The sequence below is a fragment of the Furipterus horrens genome, unplaced genomic scaffold (genome assembly GCF_987537825.1).
Source record: "Furipterus horrens unplaced genomic scaffold, mFurHor1.1.pri manual_scaffold_8, whole genome shotgun sequence".
Classification (NCBI taxonomy): Eukaryota; Metazoa; Chordata; class Mammalia; order Chiroptera; family Furipteridae; genus Furipterus; species Furipterus horrens.
In genome coordinates, this window is record NW_028327178.1 from 43,842,090 (window position 1) to 43,869,868 (window position 27,779).

Here is a 27,779-nt window from a genome sequence, read left to right on the forward strand (position 1 = left end):
TATTACAACAGAAGAAGGTTAAATTTGATTAGCAGTGAGAGGGGAAAGCTAGTAAGAAAAAAAAAAAGCCTATCTTTTATTTTTGAGAATTCACTTTTTAAAATATGACTGGATTATGCTAACTAATCTCATAACATTGTCTCCATTACATTACAAAAAAACTGAATTAAATTACTGCATTAAAGCCCAAGGTTGTTGTACAGTTAATAAACAGTGCAACTGGGATTGGAATCTAGATGTGTTTGATTCTAAAGCTTGTGTGTGTGTGTTTTGTTTTTTTTTAACCTCCACAATGCCCACACTATCTACTGAAGCCTTCATTTTCCATGTGAGGGGAGGAGGCAAAATAGTATACTAAATTAAAGTTTTTATTTAAAACTTAAACCAGTAACTGTAGTGCTAGAAATTATTGTGGATCCTAAACTGTTATTTGGGGAAAACTCACTTTGTAGAAAAAGGGAGCAATCAAGAGGAAGGAAGAGGAAAGGGTAGATCTGGAAGAAGCCCTTAGACCTGTAGTAAGCAGCTAAGCTATTGACTCACCTGAGACCTTGTGACCTTGCAGAATCAAAGATTAAAAAGTGACGCATTTGGCTAGTTCTTAAGTGTTCAGACATTAAATCCTATTTATGCAGACCCTCCTCTCCAACACCAGTTTTGAGGAAATGCCTACTTTTCCCTTTGTATGGTTCCACTGTATCTTGTTACCCTACTATGGCACTTATACCATCATACTTTTTTTTTTTTTAACTTGTATGCTCTTTGAGGGCAGGAGTCTTATGTAACTGCGTATAGCTGTTTAATTAATGACTCAATCTCTTCCAAAAAATTTGTACATAAGGTAAATTATGTTAAAAATTCCACAGATAAAAAGAATAATAGTAAAAGACAATAGATGTAGGAAAGAATAGAATAGTAACCTGAGGAGAGTTAATAAGTGGGTGTTCATTTGATAATATCTTACATCAGTGCTGAACCATAAAATCAGCTTTGAGTTTCTTAGAGGTCAAAACAAAGAAGGAAAGATAAATGATAGAAAATTCACAATATCCATAAAAATAAAAAAAAATTCCCACTACTAGGGTAGCAAAGCTTTGATTTAAGCAAATTTATCCCTACATTCCTCACAAATTCTGCACGATAAAATGGACAATATCCTTACAGATAGGCAAGGCTGCTTCTTATCTTGTCTTTTAATGCAAGATAAGGTGTATGTTATTTAGGGTAGTGCAAGCTGCTTTAACCAGTTACCACCCAAATTTTTGTAGAAATTTCTATGAGTGTTCCTGGTCTGTGGGTGACTCAGGGACAGTCATTGGAAGGGTATGATATCTTGAATAAAAGCATAATGTAAAAATATTTAATTTATGTTTGTCAGATATCAGCTATAAAATATTAAGAACAATGATAAATTTAAGAAATTTTTATACAGAATTATAGACAATATATACAAAAAGATAGCTTATGTGTCTTAATTGAATAATGGAATTATGGAAAGATTGTATGGAATAATTAGATAGAAACACTTTGCAGATGTACAGTGTAGATCTTAAAAATGCATTTTGGCACATAGTTTTTCAGTAACTATAAAAACATTTTGTTCTACAGGATACATAAGAACATAGTTTGACAGTTGGGACATTGTAGAAATAAAGTCCTAATGTAAGTCCTAATATAGTAAAATACAGAGATTACACAAAAACCTAATAAAGATCTGTAAAGACAATTTTTATTTCTGTTAAATAGAATCTTGACCCCATCAGTTTATGTCCATAGCTTCATTTCTCTATGGTGGAATTGCATAGGATATGAGTATCTTTAATTTTATTAAATTATGCCAATTGCTCTTAATATGGTTGTGCTAATTTTCAGTCCTTTCAGCAATATGTATGTATGGTCCAATTTTCCTTTCTGGAGGCCTATACTTTTATTATCAGGACTTAAAATTTTGACAGCTTCATGGGAACGGTGATTGAGTTGTTTTAATTTCTCTGTTAACTGCTGAGAATGAGCATATTTTCATGTTTTCTAGTTTTTTCCTTTATGGCTTGAACTTTTTGTATGTTTTCAGAAATCTTTTTCTTTGTCTTCTAAACATTATTTCCCTCAACAATTTTGGATTATAATATGCAACTACTTAATTCTCTTGGAATTTATTTTTGTGTATGTTGAGATGGGAGGTTTATTTTACCTATTTCTATGAAATTAACTAGTCTTTATTATTTATGGAATAGTTTATTCTTTCCCCACCAATTTCTAATGTCACCTTTCCTATTTGCCAGGCTTCCCATGCGTATATGTGTGGGTCTGTTTCAGAGTCCTCTATTCTCTTCCACTGTTCTATCATAGTATATTTTAGGTAGAAGCTTTAAACATATATAGAAATAATAGTATAATTAACCCAGATATACTCATCACTTAGATTCAGTAGTTACCAAGTAGTTACCATACTAGCATAATTTTTGTCTTTTGTGTCGCATTCCAGGTGTTAATTTCATTTCTATATATTTAAGCATCATATCTGTTATCATACCATCAAAATTAACATTTTAAATACAATCTAACAGCTAAGTTCATATTTCAGTTTCTCTCGGTGTCTCAAAAATGTCTCTATAGTTGGTTTGTTTAATTTGAGATCCCAACAAGGTTCTCACATTGAACTTGTTTTTTTTTTTTTTTTATGTTTCTTAATCTTCTAAAATTTAGAACATTTGAGCAAAACTCTCTTCCCCCAGTCTCTTTTTAGTTTTCCCTGAGATCTGTTGAAGCAGTCAAGTAGGTTTTTCTTTAATATTTCTCGTTCTGGGTTTGTCTGTGTCCTTTTATGGTGTAATTTAGCTTGTTCTATCTTCATATACCTATAAATTAGACGTTATTTTTTAAGGCTGTAATCAAGATTTAGGTTCAACTTCTTTGGGGTGGGGAAGCAAAGAATTCTTCATAGGTAGTTCTGGTACTTCGTATTATATCACATCAGGAGGCATGTAATATATGGATATTTCACTAACTGAAAAACAAATTGAATTAGTGGGAATCAGGTGGTTTTAGCTGAGTCCCTCCATAATAAAGTTTTGATCTGATGGTTCATCTATTGATGGTGATGTTATGATGGCCACTCCTCCTGTATTAGCTGGCATTCTCTAAATGACTTTGCCTCATCAACTAGAGCTCTTTGGTTAACCTGAACTACAATTGGTATAAGAAAGCAGGATAAATGCTTTATTCTTTACCTTTAATATGTCAGTATTCAGAACAAGGAGATTGGTGCCCTAGTTTCAGTAGTGACTAAGGGTTTTTGAAGACATCAGTATCATTAGTCTATATATTTTTAGTAGTTTTCTGTGGTAAGGTTGATCTAGATTGACTACTTCATTATAACCTGAAGCAGAAGTCAGCCTTTCCTCTGTACATTGTTGTGTTGTCTAATTTTATAGACAACACATTTTAAAGATAACGTAAAATTTTAATACAAACATTAACTCATTTTTTAATTCTTTTTTTTTTTGGTTGTGAAATGTTAGTTTTTAATGTGTTCCTTGGTCATTTATTTGTATTTTTCTGTTTTTGATTGTTTATGTTTTTTGTTCTTTGATGATTTTCATCTTGATTTATGAAAACTTTTTTTCTCCCAAGGATGCTAACTCTGTTTCCTCTTCTAATTTGCCTTAAGTTTTTAAACTTACTCGTTTGAAAAGGGTTATAATATAAAGAGTCTTTACTAACTGCATAGCATGGCTATTTTTACCTCAGTCTTATAAAGTATTAAAATCCATTTTATTTTAGTACTTTTGCTTTTACATACTTCAATATTTAATGTATGTGAGCATGTGTAACGTTAATAAATTTATCTATATATTGTCTTGAAATGGTGTCTTTTGTCTGGGAGGAGCCTGCTGATGTTAAAACCTCTTCAGAATGTCCTGCCTATTCACTTGTGGTTCTAGGTGGCATAATAGCAGAAAAAAAAAAAAAGTCTTGTTAAGCAAATAATTTCTAGATAGATTTATGCTTAATTATGAAAAGGCAAATTTAAAAATATTAAGACAGACAAATGTGGTAATTGTTACAAGATTATAATATACTATCAGTATTTTCATATTTTGTAAGCTTGATTCGTGCATTTATTTCCTTTGTTTAATAATTTATTTTATTTCTATTATTTTGGATAGACACTTGGCATTTCACCTGAGGAAAAATTTGTTATTACAACAACAAGTCGGAAAGAAATTACCTGTGATAATTTTGGTAAGCAATGTTAAGTTGAATCTTTTACATTTAGTATGTTCTAATACATTGTAAAGCAATAACTATTTTATTATATAGATAAACATTAAAAACTATTGATAATTTTGGTTACTTTGTTGGGATGGGGGAGGAAACTGTCTATAAGTTCACAGTTTGTGCAGAGGTTCTGTTTTTCAAGCAAGATCATAGAAAAATAGTTGACATCATTATAGCTACAGAAGAGACCTGTTCAACACTTAGCCACAGGCCTTCCATGTGGGCCCTCAAGAAGCTAATTCTCCTAACAAACTTGGATTCTTCCATTATCTTTTTTTTACCCAGCTGGATTTTAAGACCTGCCAGTTTTTCATGCCTGATTTCCTTTTGAACTTAAGCATTGTTGATACCACTCTAATGTAGTTCCTCATCTCATTTCCTGTGATAATGTAACTTACTAAGAATTGAAGGTTTCAGATGCCTGGAAGTATTTGAATCTATTCATCTGATATTCTTAACATATTTGAATTTATAGATCGAGTCATTATTTGGGGGTTTGCTTGTACCATCTCTAAAGCTATTTCATAGATACAATTGTGTATTTAAAATTATAAATTCATGTGTTTCTGATTTTAGCTTTGTATTTAAGATATTACCTTTTGATTACAGATGAAACTGTTAAAGATGGAGTTACTCTATACCTTCTACAGTCCGTCAATCAATTACTACTAACAGCTACAAAAGAACGAATTGAATTCCTGCCTCACTATGACACACTGGTTAAAAGTGGCATGTATGAATATTATGCAAGTGAAGGACAAAATCCTTTGCGTAAGTATCCATTTATACTAATTTTATCAAACTATTACTCTCTTATCCTCTGATCACCTGTCCCATTCCTTTACTCTAAAAAATTTTCTCATTTGCCTAGGCCTGGTGGCTCAGTTGGTTGGAACATCATTCTGTATACCAAAAGGTTGTAGGTTTGAGTCCTGGTCAGGTTACATAACCTAGGTTGCAGGTTGCAGTGTGTACGGAAGGCAACCAATTGATGTTTCTCTGTCACATTGATGTTTCTCTCTCTCTCTCTCTCTCTCTCTCTCTCTCTCTCTCTCTCTCTCTCTCTCTCTCTCTCTCTCTCTCTCTCCCCCTCCCCCCCCATCCCCTCCCCCTCTCTCAAATCAATAAAAACATATCCTTGGGTGAGGATTAAAAATCAATCGATAAATAATTCTGCTTTTTTTGAAGACTGTGCCAAGTCATTTTGAGCTTTCTTACTTTGGTCTATTTGTCACAACGTAATTCTTTTTCTACCTAAGTCATTTTACTTCAAAGTAAAGATGCCGCTCCTTCATTTTCAAAAATACTTTTTAAGGATTTTATTTATTGATTTTTATTTATTTTTTAAAATTTATTTTTATTTTTTTTCTATTACAGTAGTCCTACCTTTTACCCCGTTGCTCCCCCCAACCCAGCCCACCCCTTCTCCCACAGTCAATCCCCACCCCATTGTCCATGTCCATGGGTTATTTATACTAGTTCCTTTACTACCTTCCCCTACTTACCTCCTCCTCTCCCTCCCCTCCCCCCTGATAACTGTTACTCTGTTCCTTGTTTACATGTCGCTGGTTCAGTTTCGTTCATTTGTTTGTGTTGTTTATTAGTCTCCTGTATTAGGTGATACCACATGGTATTTTTCTTTTGTTGCCTGGCTTATTTTGCTAATCATAATTCTCTAGTTCCATCCATGTTATCGCAAATGGCAGGACTTCCTTTTCTTTCTTTCTGCTGCCTAGTATTCCATTGTGTAAATGTACCACAGTTTTTTAATCCTCTCATCTACAGATGGGCACTTAGGCTGCTTCCAGTACTTGGCTATTGTAAATAGTGCTGCTTTGAACAGAGAGGTGCATAGGTTCTTTTGAATTGGGGTTTCAGGATTTTTCAGGTATAATCCTAGCAGTGGAATTGCTGAAAAATTTTTGAAAAATTCCATACCGTTTTCCATAGTGGCTGCACCAGTCTGCATTCCCACCAACACTGCAGTAGGGTTCCCGTTTCTCCACATCCTCACCAGCACTTGTTGTTTGTTGAATGTTGATGATGGCCATTCTGACTGGTGTGAGGTGGTATCTCATTGTGGTTTTTATTTGCATCTCTCCGATGGCTGGTGATGTTGAGCAATCTTTCATGTGTCTATGGACCCTCTGTGTATCCTCCTTGGAGAAGTGTTTGTTCAGGTCCTTTGCCCATTTTTTAATTGGGCTGTCTGTCTTCTTGGTGTTGAAACGTGTAAGTTCTTCATATACTTTGGAGATCAATCCCTTGTCTGAGGTATCATTGGCAAATATGTTTTCCCATATGGTTGGTTGCCTTTTCATGTTGCTGATGTTTTCTTTTGCTGAGCAGAAACTCTAGTTTGATATAGTCCCATTTGTTTATTCTTTCCTTTATTTCCCTTGCCTTAGGAGATGTATTGGTGAAAATATTGCTACATGGGATATCTGAAATTTTCCTGCCTATGTTTTCCTCTAGGACTTTTAGGTGCCATGGCTTACATTTAAGTCTTTAATCCATCTTGAGATTATTCTGGTGTATGGTGTAAGTCGGTGGTCTAGTTTCATTTTTTTCTTTTTCTTTTATTGATTATGCTGTTATAGTTGTTCCAATTTCTTTTCCCCCTGCTCTCCCCCTCCGTCCAGTTATCCCCCCCTTTAGTCCATGCCCATTGGTTGTGCATATAGTTCTTCTCAACATCTTCCTGTCTACTCCACTCCCTCCTACTATGCTTCTTAATTCCTGCATCATCTTCCTCCCTTTTCCCCCTTCCCCCTCTTTGCTGGCCTCCCCCCTGTATGTTCCCCGTACCTATAATTCTTTTCCCCTTCTTGTTGCCTACTTAGTTTGCCTTTGTTTCGATTCCCTAGCTTATGCTGTTGGTTGTTGTGATACAGTTTTCATATTAATCTTAATAGTTTTGATCCTCCTTCTTGTAAACAAGTCCCTTTAACATCTCATATAACAGTGGTTTGGATCTAATGAACTCATTCAGTTTTACTTTGTCCTGGAAACACTTTCTCTGCCCTTCTCTCCTGAATGAAAGCTTCGCTGGATACAGTAATCGTGGTTGTAGGTTTTCGATTTTCATTACTTTGAATATTTCTTGCCAGTCCCTTCTTGCCTGTAAAGTTTCCTTTGAGAAATCCGCTGATAGTCTAATTGGGACCCCTTTGTACATAATTCTCTTCTTCTCTCTTGCTGCTTTTAAGATTCTCTATCTTTAATTTTTGACATTTTGATGATAATGTGTCTTGGTGTGGTCCTCCCTGGGTCCAGCCTATCCAGAACACTCTGTACTTCCTGGACCTGTAAATTCATTTCCTTCTCCAAGTTAGGGAAGTTCTGCTTCATTATTTTTTCACATAATTTTTCAGTTTCTAGTTCTTCTTCACCTTCTGGCAATCTGATAATTCGAATGTTCAATTGCTTATAGCTGTCCCAGAGGTTTCTGAGCCTCTCTTCATATTTCTCACTTCTTGTTTCCTCTTTCTGCACTGCTTGACTGTTCCCTCCCTATGTTTCGATTTGTTGATTTGATCCATGGCTTTCCCTTCCTCACCCCTTGTCTTGTATGTATTTTTGTTCATTTCAGCAGGACTAGCTTTCATTCCTTCTCTGTCTTGATTCATCCCCACTGTTAGGTCTGTAAGCTGTTTTATAACTATAGCTCTGAACTGAGCCTTGGAAAGATTCTTTATTTGTTCATTAGTCAAGGCCTTTATTTGTTTTTTCATTAGCTGTGTTATTGTTATTTCAATCATTGATTCTGCCATTCTGACCATTTTGTTTATGTTTCCTTCTTTAGCGGGGCGCTGTCACACCTCCTACGCTATATTGTGCGGAGCCCCGTGTGCTTGTCACAACCTGGCAACCTTTCTCACCACAATGTGGCGTTTTGCATGAGGGTGGGGGTCCAAGATGGATTCCTGCTGTTACTCTCCGTTGAGGAACCGGGAGCCTCCTCTGTCCTCACAGTCCGAGACAATGAGGTCTGCCTTCCCAGCGTTGGAATCGCAAGCCAACGGGTCTGGTCTTAGCCAGGGCCGGCTTCCAGGCACTTCTCTCCTCCCCCCAAATATGGTGTCTGCTTACCGGGTCCCGCTGTTTGCTGCTGCAGCTGCTGCCTCCAGCACAGTTCGATCTTTCTCAGCTGCGATTTTGCCCTTCCTACCCCTCAGGACGAGCACCACTTGTTTATGATTTCATACATTGGACTTCCATGTAACTTTATTTTCTGGAACTTATTATTTTTGGTTTTGTGGTAGTTGTAGTCCTTCTTAGTTGTGGAGGGAGACAGAACGTGTCAGTCTATGCCTCCATCTTGGCTGGAAGTCCCTTCAACAACTAGTTTCATTTTTTTTTGCATATCCCTGTCCAGTTTTCCCATAACCATTTGTTAAAGAGGCTCTTCTCACTCCATTTTATGTTCCTTCCTCCTTTGTCAAATATTAGTTGACCATATAGACCTGGTTTTATTTCTGGGCGCTCTATTCTGTCCCATTGATTGATATGTCTGTTCTTATGCCAATACCAGGCTGTTTTGATTATAATGACTTTGTAGTATGGTTTGATGTCAGGTATTGTCATTCCTCCTAATGTGTTCTTCTGTCTCGATTGCTGTGGGTCTTTGGGGTCTTTTTTGGTTCCATATAAAGTTTTGAAGTATTTGTTCTAGGTCTGTGAAATATGTCACTGGTATTTTAATAGGGATTACGTTGAATCTGTAAATTGCTTTGGGTAGTACGGACATTTTGATGATGTTGATTCTTCCCATCCATGAGCATGGTATATCTTTCCATTTATTTTTATCTTCCTTAATTTCTTTCTTCAGTGTTATGTAGTTTTCTGAGTACAGGTCTTTTATCTCTTTGTTTAAGTTTATTCCTAGGTACTTTTATTTTTCTTGTTGCTATAGTAAATGGGATTTTTTTTCTAGTTTCTCTCTGAGTTTTTATTGTTATTGTACAAAAATGCTTTCAATTTCTGATTATTAACTTTGTACCCTACTATTTTGCCAAGTTCACTTATTAGGTCAAGTAGTTTTTTCATGGAATATGTAGGGTTTTCTGTGTACACTATCATGTCATCTGCAAATGATGACAGTTTTACTTTCTTTTTTCCAATTTGGATGCTTTTTTTTTCCTTGTCTGATTGCTGTGGCTAGAACTTATAAGACTGTGTTGAATACGAGTGGAGATAGTGGATATCCTTGTCTTGTTTTTGATCTCAGGGTAATGTTTTCAGTTTTTGTCCATTGAGTTTGTTGTTGGCCTCTGGTTTCTCGTGTATGGCTTTATTATGTTGAGCTATTCTCCCTCTATTCCCAGTTTGCTGAATATTTTCATCATAAATGGGTGTTGTACTTTATCGAATGCTTTTTCAGCATCTGTTGATATGATCATGTGATTTTCATCTTTCATTTTGTTTCTGTGGTGTATTACGTTTATTGATTTGCAAATATTAAACCATCCTTGTGTCACTGGGATGAATTCCACTTGATGGTTGTGTATGATTTTTTTAATGTGTTGCTGAATCCAGTTTGCCAATATTTTGTTGAGGATTTTAGCATCTCTGTTCATCAGCGATATTGGCCTCTAGTTTTCTTTCTTTGTTGTGTCTTAGGGTAATATCAGCTTTATAGAAAGAGTTTGGGAGTCTTCCCTCTTTCTGGATTTTTTGGAATAGTTTGAGAAGAGTAGATGTTAGTTCTTCCCTAAATGTTTTGTAAAATTCACCTGTGAAGCCATCTGGTCCAGAGCTTTTGTGTGCCAGGAGTTTTTTGATTCCTGCTTCAATTTCACTCTTTGTTATCAGTCTTTTCAGGCTTTCTGCTTCTTCTTGATTCAGTTTTGGAAGACTAAATGTTTCTAGAAATTTATCTATTTCATCTAGGTTGTCAAGTTTCTTGCCATATAGTTGTTTGTAGTTATTTTTTACAATCCTTTGTATTTCTGCGATACAGTAGTCCCACTCTGTATCGCAGTTCACTTATCATGGCCTCATTGTATTGTGGGATTTTTAAAAATATTATATTTAATTATTTATCTCAGATTTATTCCTATAAGGTTAATAAGGGACTGGGAACAGTGTATAAGTGTGTGGAAAGGGTTTATAAAGCCTTAAAATATATATAAATACTAAAATAAATGTAGGGTTCCTACTCGCGGATTTTCACCTTTCACGGGGGCGGGGGGGTCTAGAATGTAAACCCGCGATAAGTGAGGGAATACTGTAACTGTTACAATTTCTCCTCTTTCATTTCTGATTTTGTTTATTTGGATCCTCTCTTTTTTTCTTGATGAGCCTGGCTAAAGGCTTGTCGATTTTGTTTATCTTTTCAAAGAACCAGCTTCTACTTTTGTTGATCTTCTGAATTGTTTGTTTAGTCTCTATGTCATTTAATTCTGCTCTGATCTTGATGATTTCCTTCCTTCTACTCGCTCTGGGCTTTGTTTGTTGTTGTTTTCCTAGTTCTTGTAGCTGTAGGGTTTGAATTTTTATTAGAGATTCTTCTATCCTTTTTAGGTTGGTCTGTATTGCTATGAACTTTCTTCTTAGAACTGCTTTTGCTCTGTCCAATAGGTTTTGGCCTGTTGTGTGTTCATTATCATTTGTTTCCAGAAACCTCTTGATTTCTTCTTTGATGTCATTGTTAATACATTTATTATTTAATATCATGTTATTTATTCTCCATGAGTTTGAATGTTTTTGAGTTTTTTCCTTGAGGTTGATTTCTAGTTTCAAGGCATTGTGATCTGAGAAGATGCTTGATATAATTCCAATTTTCTTGAATTTGTTGATTCTTTTTTTATGTCCTACCATGTGGTCTGTCTTTGAAAATGTTCCATGTGCACTTGAAAAGAATGTATATTTTGCTTCTTTGTGGTGAAAAGTTCTATATATATATCAACTAAGTCCATTCGATCTAGGGTGTTGTTCAGTGTCTCAATATGGTTGGTGTTTCTTTGCTTTGGAGTTCTGTCCATTATTGACAATGGGATGTTAAAGTCCCCTACTATTAGTGTGTTTCTGTTGATATCCTACTTGTAGTCTTCCAATTATTTTATTTATAGATTTGGGTGCTCCTATGTTGGGTGCATATATGTTTACCAGGGTGTTATCTTATTGATGAATTGGTCTCTTACGTATTATGAAATTTTCTTCTTTGTCTCTTTTTATGGCCTTTGCTGTGAAATCTGTTTTGTCTGAGTGTTGCTACCCCTGCTTTTTTTTGATGTCCATTAACTTGAAATACTTTTCATCCCTACACTTCTAGTCTGTGTAAATCTTTTGTTTTGAGGTGTGTCTCTTGTAGACAGCATGTATGTGGGTGTTTTTTTCGTATTCATTCTGCTACCCTATGTCTTTTGTTTGAAGCATTTAATCCATTTACATTTAAGGTTATTATTGACAGGTATTTATTCATTTCCCTATGTTCCTGTGTTTCTCTCCCTCTCTCTTTTTCTTCCTTTTCTTAAAGCATTCCCTTTAACATCTCTTGCAATGCTGGTTTGGTGGAGATGTATTCTTTTAATCTCCCTTTGGGAAACTCCTTATTTCACCTTCCATTATGAAAGAGAGCCTTGCTGGGTAGAGTAGTCTTGTTTGTAGGCCTTTGTTTTTCATTGTTATAAATACTTTTTGCCGTTCCCTTCTGGCTTTTAGTGTTTCTGTTGAGAAATCAGTTTATGGTCTTATCTGAGCTCCCTTGTATGTTATTTGCTGTTTTTCTCTTGCTGCTCTTAGGATTCTTTCCTTGTCTTTGAATGTTGCCATTTTAATTATGATGTGCTTTGGAGTGGGCCTTGGGTTCATCTTCATTGGGACCCTATGTGCTTCCTGGACTTGCATGACTTTTTCTCTCATAAAGTTAGGAAGATTTTCTGTCATTAAATTTTCAGTCAGGTTTTCTAGCCCATGCTCCTTTTCTTCTCCTTCTTGTATCCCTATGATACGGATATTGTTTCATTTCATGTTGTCCCGCTGTTCTTGTAAACCCTCTTAATTCTTTTTCATTCTTTTTTCATTTTGTTGTATTGTCTGGGAATTTTTTTCTATGTTGTCCTCTAACTCACAGATCCGATCCTCTGCTTCATTTAGCCTGCTTTTGATTGCTTCTGCTGTGTTCTTCAGTTCAGAAATTATATTCTTCATTTCTTCCTGGTTCTTATTGATAGTTTTTATGTCCCTTTTTATGCTGCTGTAGTTCTCAGTAAGTTCCTTGTAGCTTCCCTGGAGTTCTTTGTAGTTTCCCTGAAGTTCTTTGTAGTTCTCCTGGAATTCCTTATAATTTTCTTTGAGTTTGTTGAGTTCATTGAGCTTCCTCATTAGTATTGTTTTCAATTCCATTTCTGTTAAGTTGCTTGCCTCTATTTCCTCTACCCCTCCTTCTGGGAATTCCTCCTTTCCTTTTGGTGGGGTGTTGTTCCTGTTTGGTGGGGTGTTTTTCCACCTCTCTTATTTTGGGTGGTTGGTCTTGATTTTTTCTGTTCTTAGACTGACCTGTTTTTATTTCCTGCCTTTGTGATGTGACCTTCTTATATACAGTCGTTGAGCTGCTGCCTCTAGCTGACACCAGTTGGAGGGGAGTAGTCTGCTTAAGTTATATCTCCTGGAGCACTGGGGATGATTCTGTATACTGGGATCTAGTCCGCTGTTCTCCTAGCTCTTTTCTCAAGAGCCAGCACCCAAAACTTTTTACAAAGTGTCTCTAGTTCACTTCACCCTCCTTTGGCCTAAGTCAGGGGTGAGTGCACTCCCTTGCGCAGGCCAGGTGCGGGTTGACCGGTTGCACACCAGGGTGGGCGGGTCACAGGCACAGGCCCGGCAGTGGGCAGACTGCGCACCACTTCTGGCAGATGGGGGTGTCTCTGTACGCTGGCAGGCGGGTTGGTTGCGCGCCTTTTGGTGTGCATGGGCACGTCGGCAGGAGGGTTTGTTGCACGCTTGTTGGGGCAGGCTGGGGTGCCTGGTCAGGCTGAGCAGGCGGATTTGGTGCGTGCCTGTTGGTGCGGGCCAGGGGTGCCTGGGCGCTCTGGCAGGCGAGTTCGTTGTGCCCCTGGGTGGGCGGCCTGGGGCATTTCCGTGTGCATGCTCGTGTGACATGGGAGGGTTGGAGAATGGGCCAGTGTGTTTCTGCATCTGGGTTCCTGAGAATCTCGCCCCACCCTTAGCCTCTCCTCCCTTGCCTGTAAAAAACAATCAAAAGAGAAAAAGAAAAAAGAAAAACACATTCACACACACAAAAATACCTTGTTCCTTGCCTCCCAGAACCAGATGCCATGTGGCCCAGTCCTGGCTTTGTCAGCGGGCAGAGCCTCGCTCTCTTCCCGACTCCTCTCTGGTGAAACCTAGGGTCACTAGGGGAGCCAAGCCAGCCAGAATTTCCATCTTATCTCTTTCTCCTCCGCTATCCTCACCAGACAGGTCGCTCCCTGACGGCCTTCTCTGATCCAGCAGCGCCAAGCCTCAAGTCCTGCCATTATCCAGATGTTATTTGAGATGCTCTGTCCACAATTAGCCCAAACCACAGATAGGTCTCCAGAGCAAGCAAGCACAGCCTCCCCTCACTCCTCTGCTGTCTTCTGAACCTAAGATATTTATTGATTTTTTTAGAGACGAGAGAAGGGAGAGAGAGAAAAACATCAACATGAGAATGAAATATCTATCAGTGTTTCTCATACACTGCCTGACCAGGGACCCAACTCACAACCCAGGCATGTGCCCTGAACAGGAATCGAACTGGCAACCTTTCAGTTTGTGGGACGATGCCCAGCCAACTGAGCCACAGCAGTCAGGGCAACATATGTCTCCTTTAAAATTAACCAAGTATTAGAACTCATTCCCTTTCAACTTACAAGAGAGATCGTATCTACACATTTTTCTGTCTCATGTATACTCTCCTGATTACTTGTTTCTTGCTTCCTGTAGACCCCTCCGATTAGAAAATAATTACCTGGTAAATTTGTGTAGTTGAATTGCATGAGTCAGTGGTTTGTGTTGTCTCCATTTATTTATTTCCTTTACCACTTGCTAGTTTTTATCCTACCATTGAATTGTTTGCTAATGATCTTTACAAATCAGTTGGTTTAGAGAACTTAGACATTTGTTATTAACTTTCTTACTAAAATATTTTTTATTGTGTGTGCATCACAGTTTGTAGGAAATTAGAAAACATAGATAAGCAAAACTAACATAAAGAATATCCATATCTCAACCACCCATATATAACCACCACTAATGCTTTGGTGTTCATCACTTCCAATCCTTTCATATTGTTTGGTGTTTTTCTATTTTAGTGGTTTTAGATGATGCTTACTACTTTAACTTTTGTTTAAAATAAAATGAACATCTTTAATATATGTCAATATATATTTGTTTTTATGATTAAACAGTATTTAGATAACTATACTGAACAGTGTTCTTAGACATTTAGGTTATTTCAGTTTTTTCTAATTATTGCAAATGACTGAATGTTCTTGTGACGAAATTTTTGTGAATATTCTTATCTTAAGTACTACTAATACTATTACTGCTATCAGCTACAGTGCCAGGCATTGCAGTACTTTATGAACATTTTCTCTTTTAATCCTTGATTCTGTGTGGACGCTATCATTAGGTGATAACCCTATTTTGCAGAAGAACTGAGGCTAAAAGATTTTAGGTAACTTGCCAAAGGCCACTGTACTAGTAAGTGTTGTATTCCTGGGTGTTTCCCTGCTTCTTTCCTTTGCCATTGGTGTTACTTCTCGTTATTCTTGACTATATGCAGAACCAGTGATAAATCGAACATCAAGTTGGTTGTGTAGTAGGAAATCAATAGCAGTTCTGTGTCAGTTAACCAGACATGTCCTGCCATTTGATGAGTTACTGTTAGTCATATGATTTCTATCTCTAAATTAGCTCTTAATAGACACTTTTATAGTTGTTTCATATTTTCCTCCATATCTCTATATGTACTTACTTTTGACTTCCACATGATGTAATTACATACCACAGTACTGCTTGATTTTTATGGTTACTGTCTGTGTTCTTACGTCTGTATGTCTGTCTTTAGATTATACACTCCTTGAGGCCAGGAATTATGGCTGGCTGACTCATGCCATATAATGCTATAGAGGTACTGGTTGATGACTGCTTTTTTATGCTGGTGGTAATTGGTGATGATGCCTTTAATTATGTGTTGCATCATTAGGATCAGGATAATACTTTAATTCTAGTTCTTTGGAAAATAAAAGTGATGGCTTAAGGTACTTAAGAATTTTTCTACTTTGAACATTAATATGAAGTATTTGGAAGGGAAAATTTAATCAATAATATTTTCTCATTCTTTTCCAGCATTTGCTCTTGCAGAATTAATTGATAATTCATTGTCTGCTACTTCTTGTAACACTGAGATTAGAAGAATACAGATCAAATTGGTAAGAAAATAATACTATTAAGCAATTTAACTTTTTCTTTTATAAAAGTAGTTCAAGTTCATTGGAGAAAAATAGAAAATAAAGGTAAATTAAAACTAGAAGTAATTATTTGCTATCTCTTCATCCATTGTTAAAATTTTTTCATGTGCCCTTTTTTCTTTGTATATATTTATACATATGTGTGATCGTAGTGTACCTTTTGTTTTTTTCTGATCTTTTTCTTAACAGTAAGTACATTGCCATATCATTCATATTCTGCAATATAATATAACATTACCGCAGGTTGGTTTATTGACTATAATGTAATGTATTATAATGTAAAATATAATGTAAATCTGCCTACTATTGTTGGACATTTAGGTTTTATTCCCTATATTTTAGCCATTGTAAGCAATGCTGGCATGATGAGCATCCTTATATTTTTGTACACATATCTGGTTAATTCTTCAAGATAAACTGTGAGAAGTGAAATTTCTGGATTAAAGGACATGAAGAATTCTATGACTTTTAATTCATACAGTTTAAGTGCTTTTTAGAAAGTTGTATTAATTTATACTTCCACCAGAAATGTATGAGTGAGCCCATTGAATTACTTTTTCTATATTTAACTTTTCATGTTTTTAATACTCATGTGTGACTTCTCCTGCCTTTTTAAACTAATTTCATTTTATAGCATTTTGATGAAACACAAGGAAAACCTGCAATTTTTCTCTATTTAACTTTTCATGTTTTTAATACTCATGTGACTTCTCCTGTCTTTTTAAACTAATTTCATTTTATAGCATTTTGATGAAACACAAGGAAAACCTGCTGTTGCAGTGATAGATAATGGAAGAGGAATGACCTCTAAACAGCTTAACAACTGGGCCGTGTATAGGTTGTCCAAATTTACAAGACAAGGTGACTTTGAAAGGTTAGAAAACCTTACTCACTTTTTTTTTTATGGGCAATTGGGTATTTTAATAAGGATAAAAACTCATTATTTATACATTGGAGGTTTTGATATCAACATATTTATTTAGATTTTTATGTTACAGAATTATTATGATCAATGCTTAGTTTAGAAGTAGTCAAAAGTACATAAATTATGTTGTGCCCTTCCATTGAACAGTTGTTTTTGCATTTTCTGAGGTATGCAGAAGTTATGTTGATATGTTGAGTATTTGAGGCTTTTCACTCTTATTAAGTTTGATGAAAGCTGCATAGTCTCTAGAAAATAAAATGATTTTTAAAGTAGTCTTTAGAAATCACCAAATGCCACTTTAAAAATGTCTAATGCATATAGTTCTATTGAGCTCTCTATTGCTCTGCTTTTAGGGCTCTGCATTACAAAACATTCACAGCTGTTAGGGAATTGAAGCTATTCAGGAGTTTTCTTTCAGAATATGTTTGTAAAAAATATCCTCAACGAAAATGTCATAGAAGAAACAAAATATATTAGAAACTGTCAGAGATATAAAGATTCAGGTCCTTGAAATATTAACTCAATTCTAGAAAGCAATGATCCATAAATCTTGTGCTGTTTTAAGCTATGGTGTGTACTTTAGGAAACATACTTGGGAAGAGTCTGTTGGCATTCTTATTTAAGTAGTTAATATTTGTTCATGTCCTGTTTTGTTCTTTGCTTTCAAAGAAAGTCATCCAAATTAAGGATTAATCTAAAAAATGTGTTAAAAATGAATGCAGTAATACATTTGCCATCTCATTGCTGAAATTTTAGTACCCTTAGAATTTTCACCAAATTTGTAAAGACTTATAGTATTGTGGTGAAAAGCAATGTAGTAAAGAACAAGGGGTCCTTTAGCCAATTTTGAATTCTAGCTTTACTAGTGTATGATGTTGATCAAGGTACTTCACTTCTCTTTGTCTCAGTTTACCTATCTATAAAATGGAGATAATACCTCATAAGATTTTGTGGAGGACAAGTGAGTGCCTGGCATATGATAAGCAATTAATAAAAGCTATCATTTTAGTTATTTCTTATTCTTGACCTCAGACTTTTCTGCAGCCCTTCTTTTTCACTATTTTCATGAGTACATCTTCAAGGATTTATAAAATAGCTGTAGAGAAGGATAGACGTATTAGGTACGGAGAAAAGAGAACAGATAGTAGATTGGACTAAAAAGTCAGAAAAATGTTGGTTAAATCAAATGGAAGAGAAAGAAGTAGAGTCTATAGCGTATCAAAGTTAGATCTTAACTGGATTAATGGGATATTGACTGATTTTTTCTCTTGATTTTAGCACAGTACCAACTTTTAAACATAATCCAAATGTTGGGGAAATTTTGTTTAATTTTGGTAGAAATCTATTTGTTGTTGGGTTTTGTTCTAACTTTATAGGTTTTGTGTCAGTTGTTATAATTATTATGTACTCATACTGCCCTTGAGTCCAGTAACAGTCCCTTGACCCACCCTAATTTCTGTTAGTATCAGATGTATTCCCTTACTACCCTAGCTTCTACTCCTATGGAAAGGACTGTCGGTTGCTCTGCTACTTCCAATTTAGTTTCCACTGGATACAAAGGATGGATATCAGAGGATACAGACTATGGAAGAAAAGAAAGGACATCCTAAAAATACAGAACAGCTGTCTTGACCCATGGATTCTGTTGTAGTAGAGAGAAAATCAGAAGTAAACACACAAAAAAGTTATAATCATTTCAGTTATTGATTATTGCTGTTAAGAAATATTGAATAATATTTTAGAACCTGATGGCAATCTCCTTTAGGTAAGATAATTAGAGAAGATCGTTCTCTTTGAGGTTATATTTGACTTGAGGCTTGAAAGACAAAAATACTTGAAGGCCGCAGGCATTTCATCCTAGGACCATGGCCCAGTTTGTCTGTAACTTTGAGGAGAAGCCTCCTCCCCAACCCCCGCCCCATGCTAGTTAAGACTGCTGCGACTTACTCAGAGCCTTAATTGGCTACATTTTGGTACTATGCTTAGGTTGAGTGGGCTCTTCCAACTTCTGCTGAGATCTGTACAGGTGTTCAGAGCTTTAAAAAAAAGTCACTAGTGCTCAAACTGGTAGCTTCAAACAGCTCACAGTTAAGGAAGCTCTCTGAATCATTAGGTGGCCACTGAGATGTGGATGTGGTTTTATGTTTGCAAGATTATAGGCCAGTGTGGCATCATTGGCTATAATCTTTGAAGACCAATCTTTAACATCTATTTGCTTGTGGTTTATTATTTGAATGTTGGACCATGAGTGAGCGAAATGGTATTTGAATTAAAAAAAGATGTAAAAAATTAATGTTTTTTACACCAAACACTACATAGAAAGGTCACAATTTCTCTTGGTATTAGGTTAGATTGTCTTTGCTTTAATAACATTAATAGAGCTCTAAATGCATGTCTTCACTTTGCCTGAAAATGGAAAGCATATATGTGAATATACTGACCTCGTGTGTGTGTGTGTGTGTGTAGAATTTTAATTTGAAGGTTGGAAATAGGATATTTTATTTCTAGAAAAGTTGAGGAAAGGCCTTGAGAAAACTAGAACTTGCTACAGTAAAGAATAAAATTTGGGTCGTTTCTCTTTACTAAAACCAGAGAAAGACCTTTTTGACAACACGTCTATAAATGTTGGGATACTTGGTGGTATTCTAAATCTGAATCTTTGTGCCCTGACTGGTGTGGCTTAGTTGGTTGGGTGTTGTCTTGCAAAGTGGAGGGTGGCAGATTTAATTCTCTATCAGGTGACATGCCTGAGTTGTGGCCTAGTCCCTAGTTGGGGTGTGTGTGAGGGGCAACCAATTGATATTTCTCTCACACATTGATGTTTCTCTCCCTCTTTTTTTCCTCTCTTCTTCTCTAAAAATAAATAATAAATAGAATTTTAAAAAGAAAATATTTATGTGTCTTTGTAACATCTTTAATGCCAAGACAGTGAATGAGAGCTGGGACTACATTTTAATCTAATTTTGATATGTATTATTATTAATGTATCTGGTATTCTGATTTTTAGAACTTATCTTTGCTAAAGAGGGAGAAGAAAATATTCAAATGACCTGGGGGAAGAGTATTCCTAATAGAGGGAATATTAACAAACAGAGACTCTGAAATTGCAATCAGTTTGTTTTGTTTGAAAGGCAGAAAGGAGACCAGTGTTGTTAGAACATAGTGCATGAAAGGGAAAGTAGAGGGAGATGAGGTAAGACTTTTAATTTGATAGTATTCTTCATAATTCTCACTGACCTTGGTACTACACGCTTCCCTCTATCTTCTTTATTTTGAAAAATTTCAAGCCAACAAAGAAGTTGAAAGGACATACTAGGTATATCCTTCAAGCAGTTAAAATTTTGCCACATTTGTTATCTTCTTTTTATCTGCACATACACAAACACACACTCACACTGTCTTATACTTTCTCTTCCTAAATCATTTGAAAGTAAGTTGAAGTATCTCCTCCATAAATAACCATAGTTTTCATAAATAACCATAATACCATTATCACACCCAAGAAATTTATCACTGATTTAAAACATCTAATGTAATGTTTATATTTAGATTTTTTCCTTTCTCATGTCACTCTGGTTTCTTTTTATAATAATGCCCTGTATTTTGTCTTTCATAAACTTGTCTTATTTTTCCCTAGAATCCTGTATCTGAGTTTCTTGAACTCTGTTCCTTTCCTCGACACTTTATGAACATTTTAAAGCATATACAGAAGAGTTCAAATTCTACAGTGAATTTCCAGACACTCAGATTTAGTTTTTACCATTGACAGTTGCTTTACCACATATCTGTTTATCCCATTGACCTTCAGTTCATCTTAATTTTTGATTCAGTTCAATTAAATTATAAATATCAATAAATAAACTTTAGTTTAATGCTTTAAGCATTGATATCATTATCTACCATTAACTTTTTTTCTTTTGAAGAAAAATTTACATATAGTGAAATGCTCACATATGTTTTAAGTGTACCTTCCTTGAATTTATTTTTTATGGTCATTTTAATTTATATACCATAAAATTCACTATATTAAAGTATACAATTCTTGGTTTTGAGTATAGTCACAAACCATCATCACTAATTTCAGAACATTTTCATCACTCCAGAATAAATCTTGTACCCATTTGTAGTTATTCCTTGTCCATCTCCCTCTCTCCAGCTCCTGGCAATCGTTAATATACTTTCAATAGTTGTTAATCTATTTTTTAGTTGTTTTTCTAGGGATTACTAATCTAACACTTTATAACAATTTAGTTTGGATTAATGCCAACTTAATGTCAGTGATATTAAAAAACTTTTATGTATAGATTTATTCCTTTCTCCTTTGTATTATTATTTTTTGTAAATTACCTTTATACATTATAACCCTGTCAAAACAGTTTTATATTTACTACTATATGCAGCTATCTTTTAAATCAGAAGTGTTTTAAATATTAGATTTATACTATCTTTTTCTATTTATCAACATATAGTTACTTTTTATTTTTTCTTGTATTCAAGTTACTTTCTAGGGGCCTTTCATTTTAGCCCAAAGGACTCCATATAATAGCTACTGTAGGACATATCTAATAATAGAGTCCCTTGGCTTTTGTTTATCCAGGAATGTCTTAATCTCTTCTTCATTTTTGAAGGTTGTTATATTAGATAAAGACAGTGTAGCCCACTGTTTTCCTGCTCCATGATTTCTTTTTTTTTTTTTTTAATGTGTTTTATTGATTACAGTGTTACATTTGTTCCAATTTCCCTTCCCTCTGCTCCCCTCCACCCGGTGGCCCCCCTCCCTCCCCTTGTCCCCCCCTTTTAGTCCATGTCCATTGGTTGTACATATAGTTCTTCTCAACCTCTCTCTGTCTATTCCATTCCCTCCTACGATGTTTCTTAATTCCTATACCATCTCCCTCCCTCCCCCCCTTCCCCTTCCCTGCTGACCTCCCCCCTAATATGTTCCCCGTATCTATAGTTCTTTTTCCACTCTCATTGCCTATTTAGTTTGTCTTTGCTTCAATTCCCTAGCTTCTGTTGTTGTTTCTTGTGATGCAGTTTTCATTTTAGTGTTCATAGTTTTGATCCTCCTTTTTCTAAACCAGTCTTTTTAACATCTCATATAACAGTGGCTTGGATCTAATGAACTCTTTCAGTTTTATTTTGTCCTGGAAACACTTTCTCTGCCCTTCTATTCTGAATGACAGCTTCGCTGGATAAAGTATTCGTGGTTGTAGGTTTTGGATTTTCATTGCTTTGAATATTTCTTGCCAGTCCCTTCTTGCCTGCAGGGTCTCCCTTGAGAAATCAGCTGATAATCTAATTGAGACCCCTTTGTACATGATTCTTTTCTTCTCTCTTGCTGCTTTTAAGATTCTGTCTTTATCTTTAATTTTTGACAATTTGATTATAATGTGTCTTGGAGTGGTTCTCCCTGGGTCCAGTTGTTTTGGAACTCTGTGCTTCCTGGACCTGTAAGTTTTTCCTTCCCCAAGTTTGGGAAGTTCTGCTTTATTATATTTTCACTTAATTTTTCAATTTCTAGTTCTTCTTCTTCGCCCTCTGGCAATCCTATGATCCGTATATTCGATCTCTTATAGCTGTCCCAGAGGTTTCTGATCCTCTCATCCTTGCTTCCCGTTTCCTCTCTCTGCACTGGTTGACTGTTCCTTCTCTATGTTCTAGTTTGTTGATTTGAACTCTGGATTTTATTTCCTCACCATCTGTCTCGTATGAGGTTTTCTTCCTTTCAGTATGAGTGTTTTTCAATTCTTTCTCATCTTTTTCCAGATCTTTTGTTAATTCTGTAAGCCACCTGATAACAATGGCCCTGAACTGAGCCTCTGACAGGTTTCTTATTTGTTCATCTGTCAGGTTCTTCATCTGTTGCCTGGTGAGCTGCGCCACCGGGATTTCTATAGTTGTCTGCCTCATTTTGACAGATGCGTTTTGCTTTCTTGGGCCGGCTATAGGGGGCAGTGCCTGTGTACTCGTCACAACCCAGTGACCGGCGGTGGTCCAGCAACCTTTCTCGCTGCGCTGTGGCACTTTGTCGTCACTGCCCAGCAGCCAGTGGCTATCCGCAACCTATTTTGCAGCGCTGTGGCGCTTTGTGTGGGGGCGGGGGTCCAAGATGGATTCCCGCAGTTATTCTGCTAGGAGACTGGGATCCGTCCTCCCGCCCTCTGGGCCTCACTGTTCCGGGCGATGTGGTGGTTGCTTTTCCGAGCGTTGGGGTCGCGAGCTGCCGGGGTTAGACTGCAGCTGAGACTGCTCTCCCTGCCGCTGTCCCTGGTGCTACCGCAAACAGCTCCTCCCCCTTTCGCTCTTCTTACCTGCCCAAAGGGCGCTGCTGGTTTATAACTTTGTACGTTGGGCTTCCGTGTAGTTTTATTTTCTGGAATTTCTAGTTATCTTTTGTTTTGAAGTAGTTGTATTCCTCTCTAGTTGTAGAGGGAGACTGAGCGTGTCCGTCTAAGCCTCCATCTTGGCCGGAAGTCTGGCTGCATGATTTCTAATGAAGAATCAGCTGCCAATCTTAATTGAGCATTCCTTAATGTGACCATTCACTTTTCTCTCTCTGCTTTCAAGATTCTTCTTTCTCTGGCTTTTCACAGTTGGATTATGATGTGTTTAGGCCTGGGTCTTTTTCATTTAATCCTGTTTGGTGTTTCTTGAGCTTCTTGGATGTGTAGATTAATGTTTTCCTCGAATTTGGAAAATTTTTCGCCCTAATTTCTTCAAATATTCTCTCCTCTCTTTCTGTGGTTCTAATCCATATATTGATATGCTTGATGGTGTCCCATAAGCCTCTGTTCAGTTTTTATCATTCCTTTTTCTGTTTGATCTTCAAACTGAATAATCCCAGTTGACCTGCCTTTTTAAGTTCACTAATTATTCTGCCAATTCAGTTTGCTCATGAACCACGTAACTGAATTTTTCATTTCAATTATTGTTCTTTTAAATTTCTGAATTTCTACTTTGTTACTTTAAATTTCTCTATTGATAGTCTCTATTTGGTGAAACATTGTTCTTATACTTCATTAGACATGATTTCTGTTAGTTCCTTGAATGTATTTAAAATACCTGTGCTTTCCCTGCGATGGTTTCTACTGACTGCTTTTTTTCCTGTGCTGGGGCCATACTTTAATAATTCTTGGTGTGGCACTCATTTTTTGTTGAGAACCGGACCTTTGAAATAATATATTGTGGCAGCGCTGGAAATCAGACTTATTTCCTTCCGTAGAGCTTGTTACCTCCTTTTTTTAATCGTTGTTGTTTATATAGTGACTTCTCTAAACTAATATGTAAAATCTGAATTCTTTTCTTGCGTTGTCACTGAAGTCTCTGTTAGCTTAGTAGTTAGCTAATGATTTTCTTAAATGTGTGAAACCAGTAAGTCTACCAGCTTTGCCAAGGGGTTCTGTATGCATATCGGGCTATGTTTTCAGTGTTCCAACAGAGAGCTTACAACACCTTCTTAGTGTTTACTTCTTGCTTGCACAGAACTTCAAAGTCAGCCAGAAGTGAGAGTTAGGTCCTTCTCAGTTCTTTCTTGAGCATTCATGTATACAGCCCTGCTCAAGAGTGTGACCTTCTAAATTCTCATAAGTATGTTGGAGCTTTTAAAAACCACTATGAACCTCTATTTCCCAGCTTTTCGTTGTAAGTTTTGGGCTAGATTCTTGTTTGTTTTTTTTTTCCCCTACTGTTTTCATGCTTTGTCAGCTGTGATGATAAACTATTGCCACTGATTGTTTTTGACAAATGACGCAAGTAAAAAGCTCTTCACAGTGAGCAAGATCTTAAAATGTTTATCTTGGTCACAAAGACAAATCCTGAAGTGGATGTTTCTAGGGAACTGTCAGATCCAATGGCAGTTCTTTGAGGAAAGGGCTTTTGGGGAATTCCAAACTTATCCCATGACTCCTAAGCTGCTGGTTTTTACCATGATTGAAGGGTTATTGGTTTTCAAGACTTCTATAAAGCTGGTGAGAGGGAAATGGGATGGGACATGTTAAAACATCACAAAGCTACCTCTTCTTACCTAGATTCAGCCATGTATCTTGAATAAAAACACCTGGGATTGTTGCAAGATGTTGGCTAAATTTTAGAGTTCTGGAAAAGTTGATTTTGACAATTCTTTTGGGTTTACTCATTGCTTTTAGCAATGAATAGATTTTCATAGGCCCTTACTTTGCCATTTTGGAAGTGCTCACCCTAATAACTGAGTTTTGACAAACACACTTATATAATCCGAATCATTATTAAGATTTAGAACATTACATAAATCAAGAAAATTTTCTCATGACTTGGGGACGACCATAATCATTGCTTTGGAAGTTACATTAAATAGCTAGAATGTAGTTGTAATATTATGTGTTTATTTCATTATTTTTTGAAGAGAGAAGGGTGGCATTAGTTAGGTCTTTTGGGTGGCCATAATTCAGGTATGTGTTGGATCAGTGCTACTTCCTGCAGTTTGACCTTGCTCAGCAATTAATAAGCTCTCTATTCAGGGAACCATTTTTGGAAAAATGAAGATAGCATGCCACATGACCCATTTCCCATGCCACTCTTAAGTTGCAGAAATGATCTCCCAAAGGGATTTTCCCCTACCATTCCTAATGCAAAAGCTTCTTTGTTTTCAACATTTTTCTGCATATTAAGATGAGCTTTCATTTATTTTCTGATTTACATATATTTACTTGAATTTAAAGAGTGTGTAACATTCAGGTGTTCTAACTTTAATTTGGTTTTCAGTAGTGAGATATAATTATGCATGTATGTAGTCATTCTACCTTATATCGTGGAAGTCACTTCTGTTTTTAGTTTCCGTTACTGAATTTGATAATCTCTTTTGTACTTTATTACTTTTTTTATGCAGATTTTGCTTCTCTAAGTAAATCAAATACTCTTATTTCACAAAGATATAGTATCTACTTATGTTATATGAAGAATATTAATGAGCCCTGGCCAGTGTGGCTCTGTTAGAGCATCATCCCATAACCGAAAGGTTGCAGGTTCAATTCCCCGTCAGGGCACATATTTATGTTGCAGATTTGATTCCCATTCTGGGCAATGCCACAGGCATATGCAGACTCCTTGTATGGATGCCTATGATCCCTGGTCTGGGTGCATATGGGAGGCCAACCAATCAGTGCTTTTCTCTTGCATGGATGTTTCTCTCCCTTCCTTTCTCCCTTCTCTCAAGAAATATGAAAAAAAAAGAAAAACACCCTCGGGTAAGGATTAAAAGTAAAGAATATGAAGGAGATATTTTCTGAAATTTCTTTTGGACTCTGGTAAAAATTTATTCTTGAGGAAGGTGACTTTCTAAATTCTCCAAAGGACTGCTTCTGTGATGCAAAATGTTTCATAAGTTTTTAGATTATTTTTTTGCTTTTGCTTTATGATGGGATATTTATATAGCCCTTTAGTGTGGACATAGGAATTTTTCTTGATGCACACAATTCTGAAAACTACTGGAAGTTTTTGTTTTCAGCCTTATTTGCTGTGATACATTAATTTTCCTAGATTAGGTTTGCATGGATGGTTTGGGCTGAAAAAAAGAGACTTACTTAGTGGTGGGTGATTCCTAATCAGAGACCAGAATTCCTTAGTTTTAAATCAGATTAAGTATATATGTATTGTTCAGCCTATTCCTAGAAGTATTGCCATAATAACAAAAGTCTTAGAACCCATTTACTCTTTTCCTTTTTCTTTTTAAAAAGATTTTATTTATTTTTAGAGAGAGAGGAAGGGAGGGAAAAAGGGAGAGAGAGAAACATCGATGTGTGAGAGAAACATCAATTTCTTCCAGATTGTCCAGGTATTTCTCCTTTTTCATTTTGGATTTTATATATTCAGGTACTCTCAGTTTTTTCCTTTATGTGTCTAGTTAAAGATTTGTCAGTATTGTTAATCTTTTTAAAGAACTAGCTCCAGGTTTTATGTTTTACACTGTTTTTTTAGACTCTATTATTTATTTCTGCTCTGATCTTTATTATTCCTTCTATTTACTTTCTGCTTTGTTGTCCTTTTTCAAATTCCTTTAGATATAAAGTTAAATTGTTTATTTGAACTTTTTCTTGTTTCCTGAGGTAGGCCTGGAATGCTATGAATTCCCCTCTTAGGGCTGCTTTTGCAGTACCCATAGATTTTGAGTTGTTGTGTCCTCATTTTCATTTATTTCAAGGTTAACTTTTGATTTCTTCCTTGATCTCACCCATTCATTATCTAGTAACATGTTATTTAGCCTTTTGTGACTTTGTGTGTTTTTCAGTTTTTTTTTTCCCCTGTGGTTGATTTCTTGTTTCATACCAGTATGGTCTTCTCTAGATGCTTGATATGATTTCATCTTCTTAAACTTATTGAGACTTGTTTTGTGTCTTCGTATGTGGTCTGTTCTAGAAAACATTCACTTGAAAAGAATATATATTCTGCTTTTGGGTGAAATGATCTGAAGATATCAATTAAATTAATCTTATCCAGTTGTTGTTTGTCGTTATTTCTCCAAATATGTTCTTGACACCTTGCTTTCTTCTGCTTCTGGTACCACTATGATGCAGATGCTGTTATCTTTCATGTTGTTTCTAAGTTCCTTAAACTATACTCTTTAAAAAAAATTTTTTTTTCTTTGCTGCTCTGATTGGATGGATGCTTTTTTCCTGCCTTGTCTTCCAAATTGCTGATTTGATTCTCTGCTTCATTCAGCTGACTTTTTTTTTTTTCCAGTGTACTTTTGATGTTACATATGATATTACTCATTTCCAACTGGTTCTTTTTTCACAGTTTGTGTCCTTTTTAATGCTGTTGTAGTTCTCACTAAGTTCTCTTAGCATCCGTATAACCATTACTTTGAATTCTACATCTGATAGATTGCTTGCCTCCATTTCATTTAGCTCTTTCTGGAGATTTCTCCTGTTCTTTCATTTGGGGCCTGTCTCTTTGTCTCCTTATTTTGACTGTCCCTGTATTTGTTTCTGTGTAGTAGATAGATCTATTGTGACGCTCAGTGTTCTTGAGGTGGCCTTATGTAGTAGGTGTCTTGTGGGACCCAGTGGTGTTGTCTTTTTGATATCCTGAGCTGAGTGTTTTAGGAGTGTCTCTTGTGGGGGTTATGTGGGCCCTCC

At 36.0% G+C, this 27,779-nt stretch overlaps 1 protein-coding gene and 1 pseudogene across 1 annotated transcript in view; both read left to right on the forward strand.

Moving 5' to 3' along the window:
• SMCHD1 (structural maintenance of chromosomes flexible hinge domain containing 1) overlaps positions 1-27,779 on the forward strand; it is a 156,991-nt gene that overhangs the window by 3,093 nt on the left and 126,119 nt on the right. The window contains exons 2-5 of the mRNA XM_090285762.1: positions 4,170-4,245; positions 4,891-5,052; positions 15,619-15,701; positions 16,484-16,614. Coding sequence (XP_090141888.1) covers positions 4,170-4,245; positions 4,891-5,052; positions 15,619-15,701; positions 16,484-16,614 — 452 coding nt within the window. The remainder of the gene's footprint in view (positions 1-4,169; positions 4,246-4,890; positions 5,053-15,618; positions 15,702-16,483; positions 16,615-27,779) is intronic.
• On the forward strand, positions 18,531-18,856 carry LOC150002824 (ATP synthase F(0) complex subunit g, mitochondrial pseudogene; annotated as a pseudogene).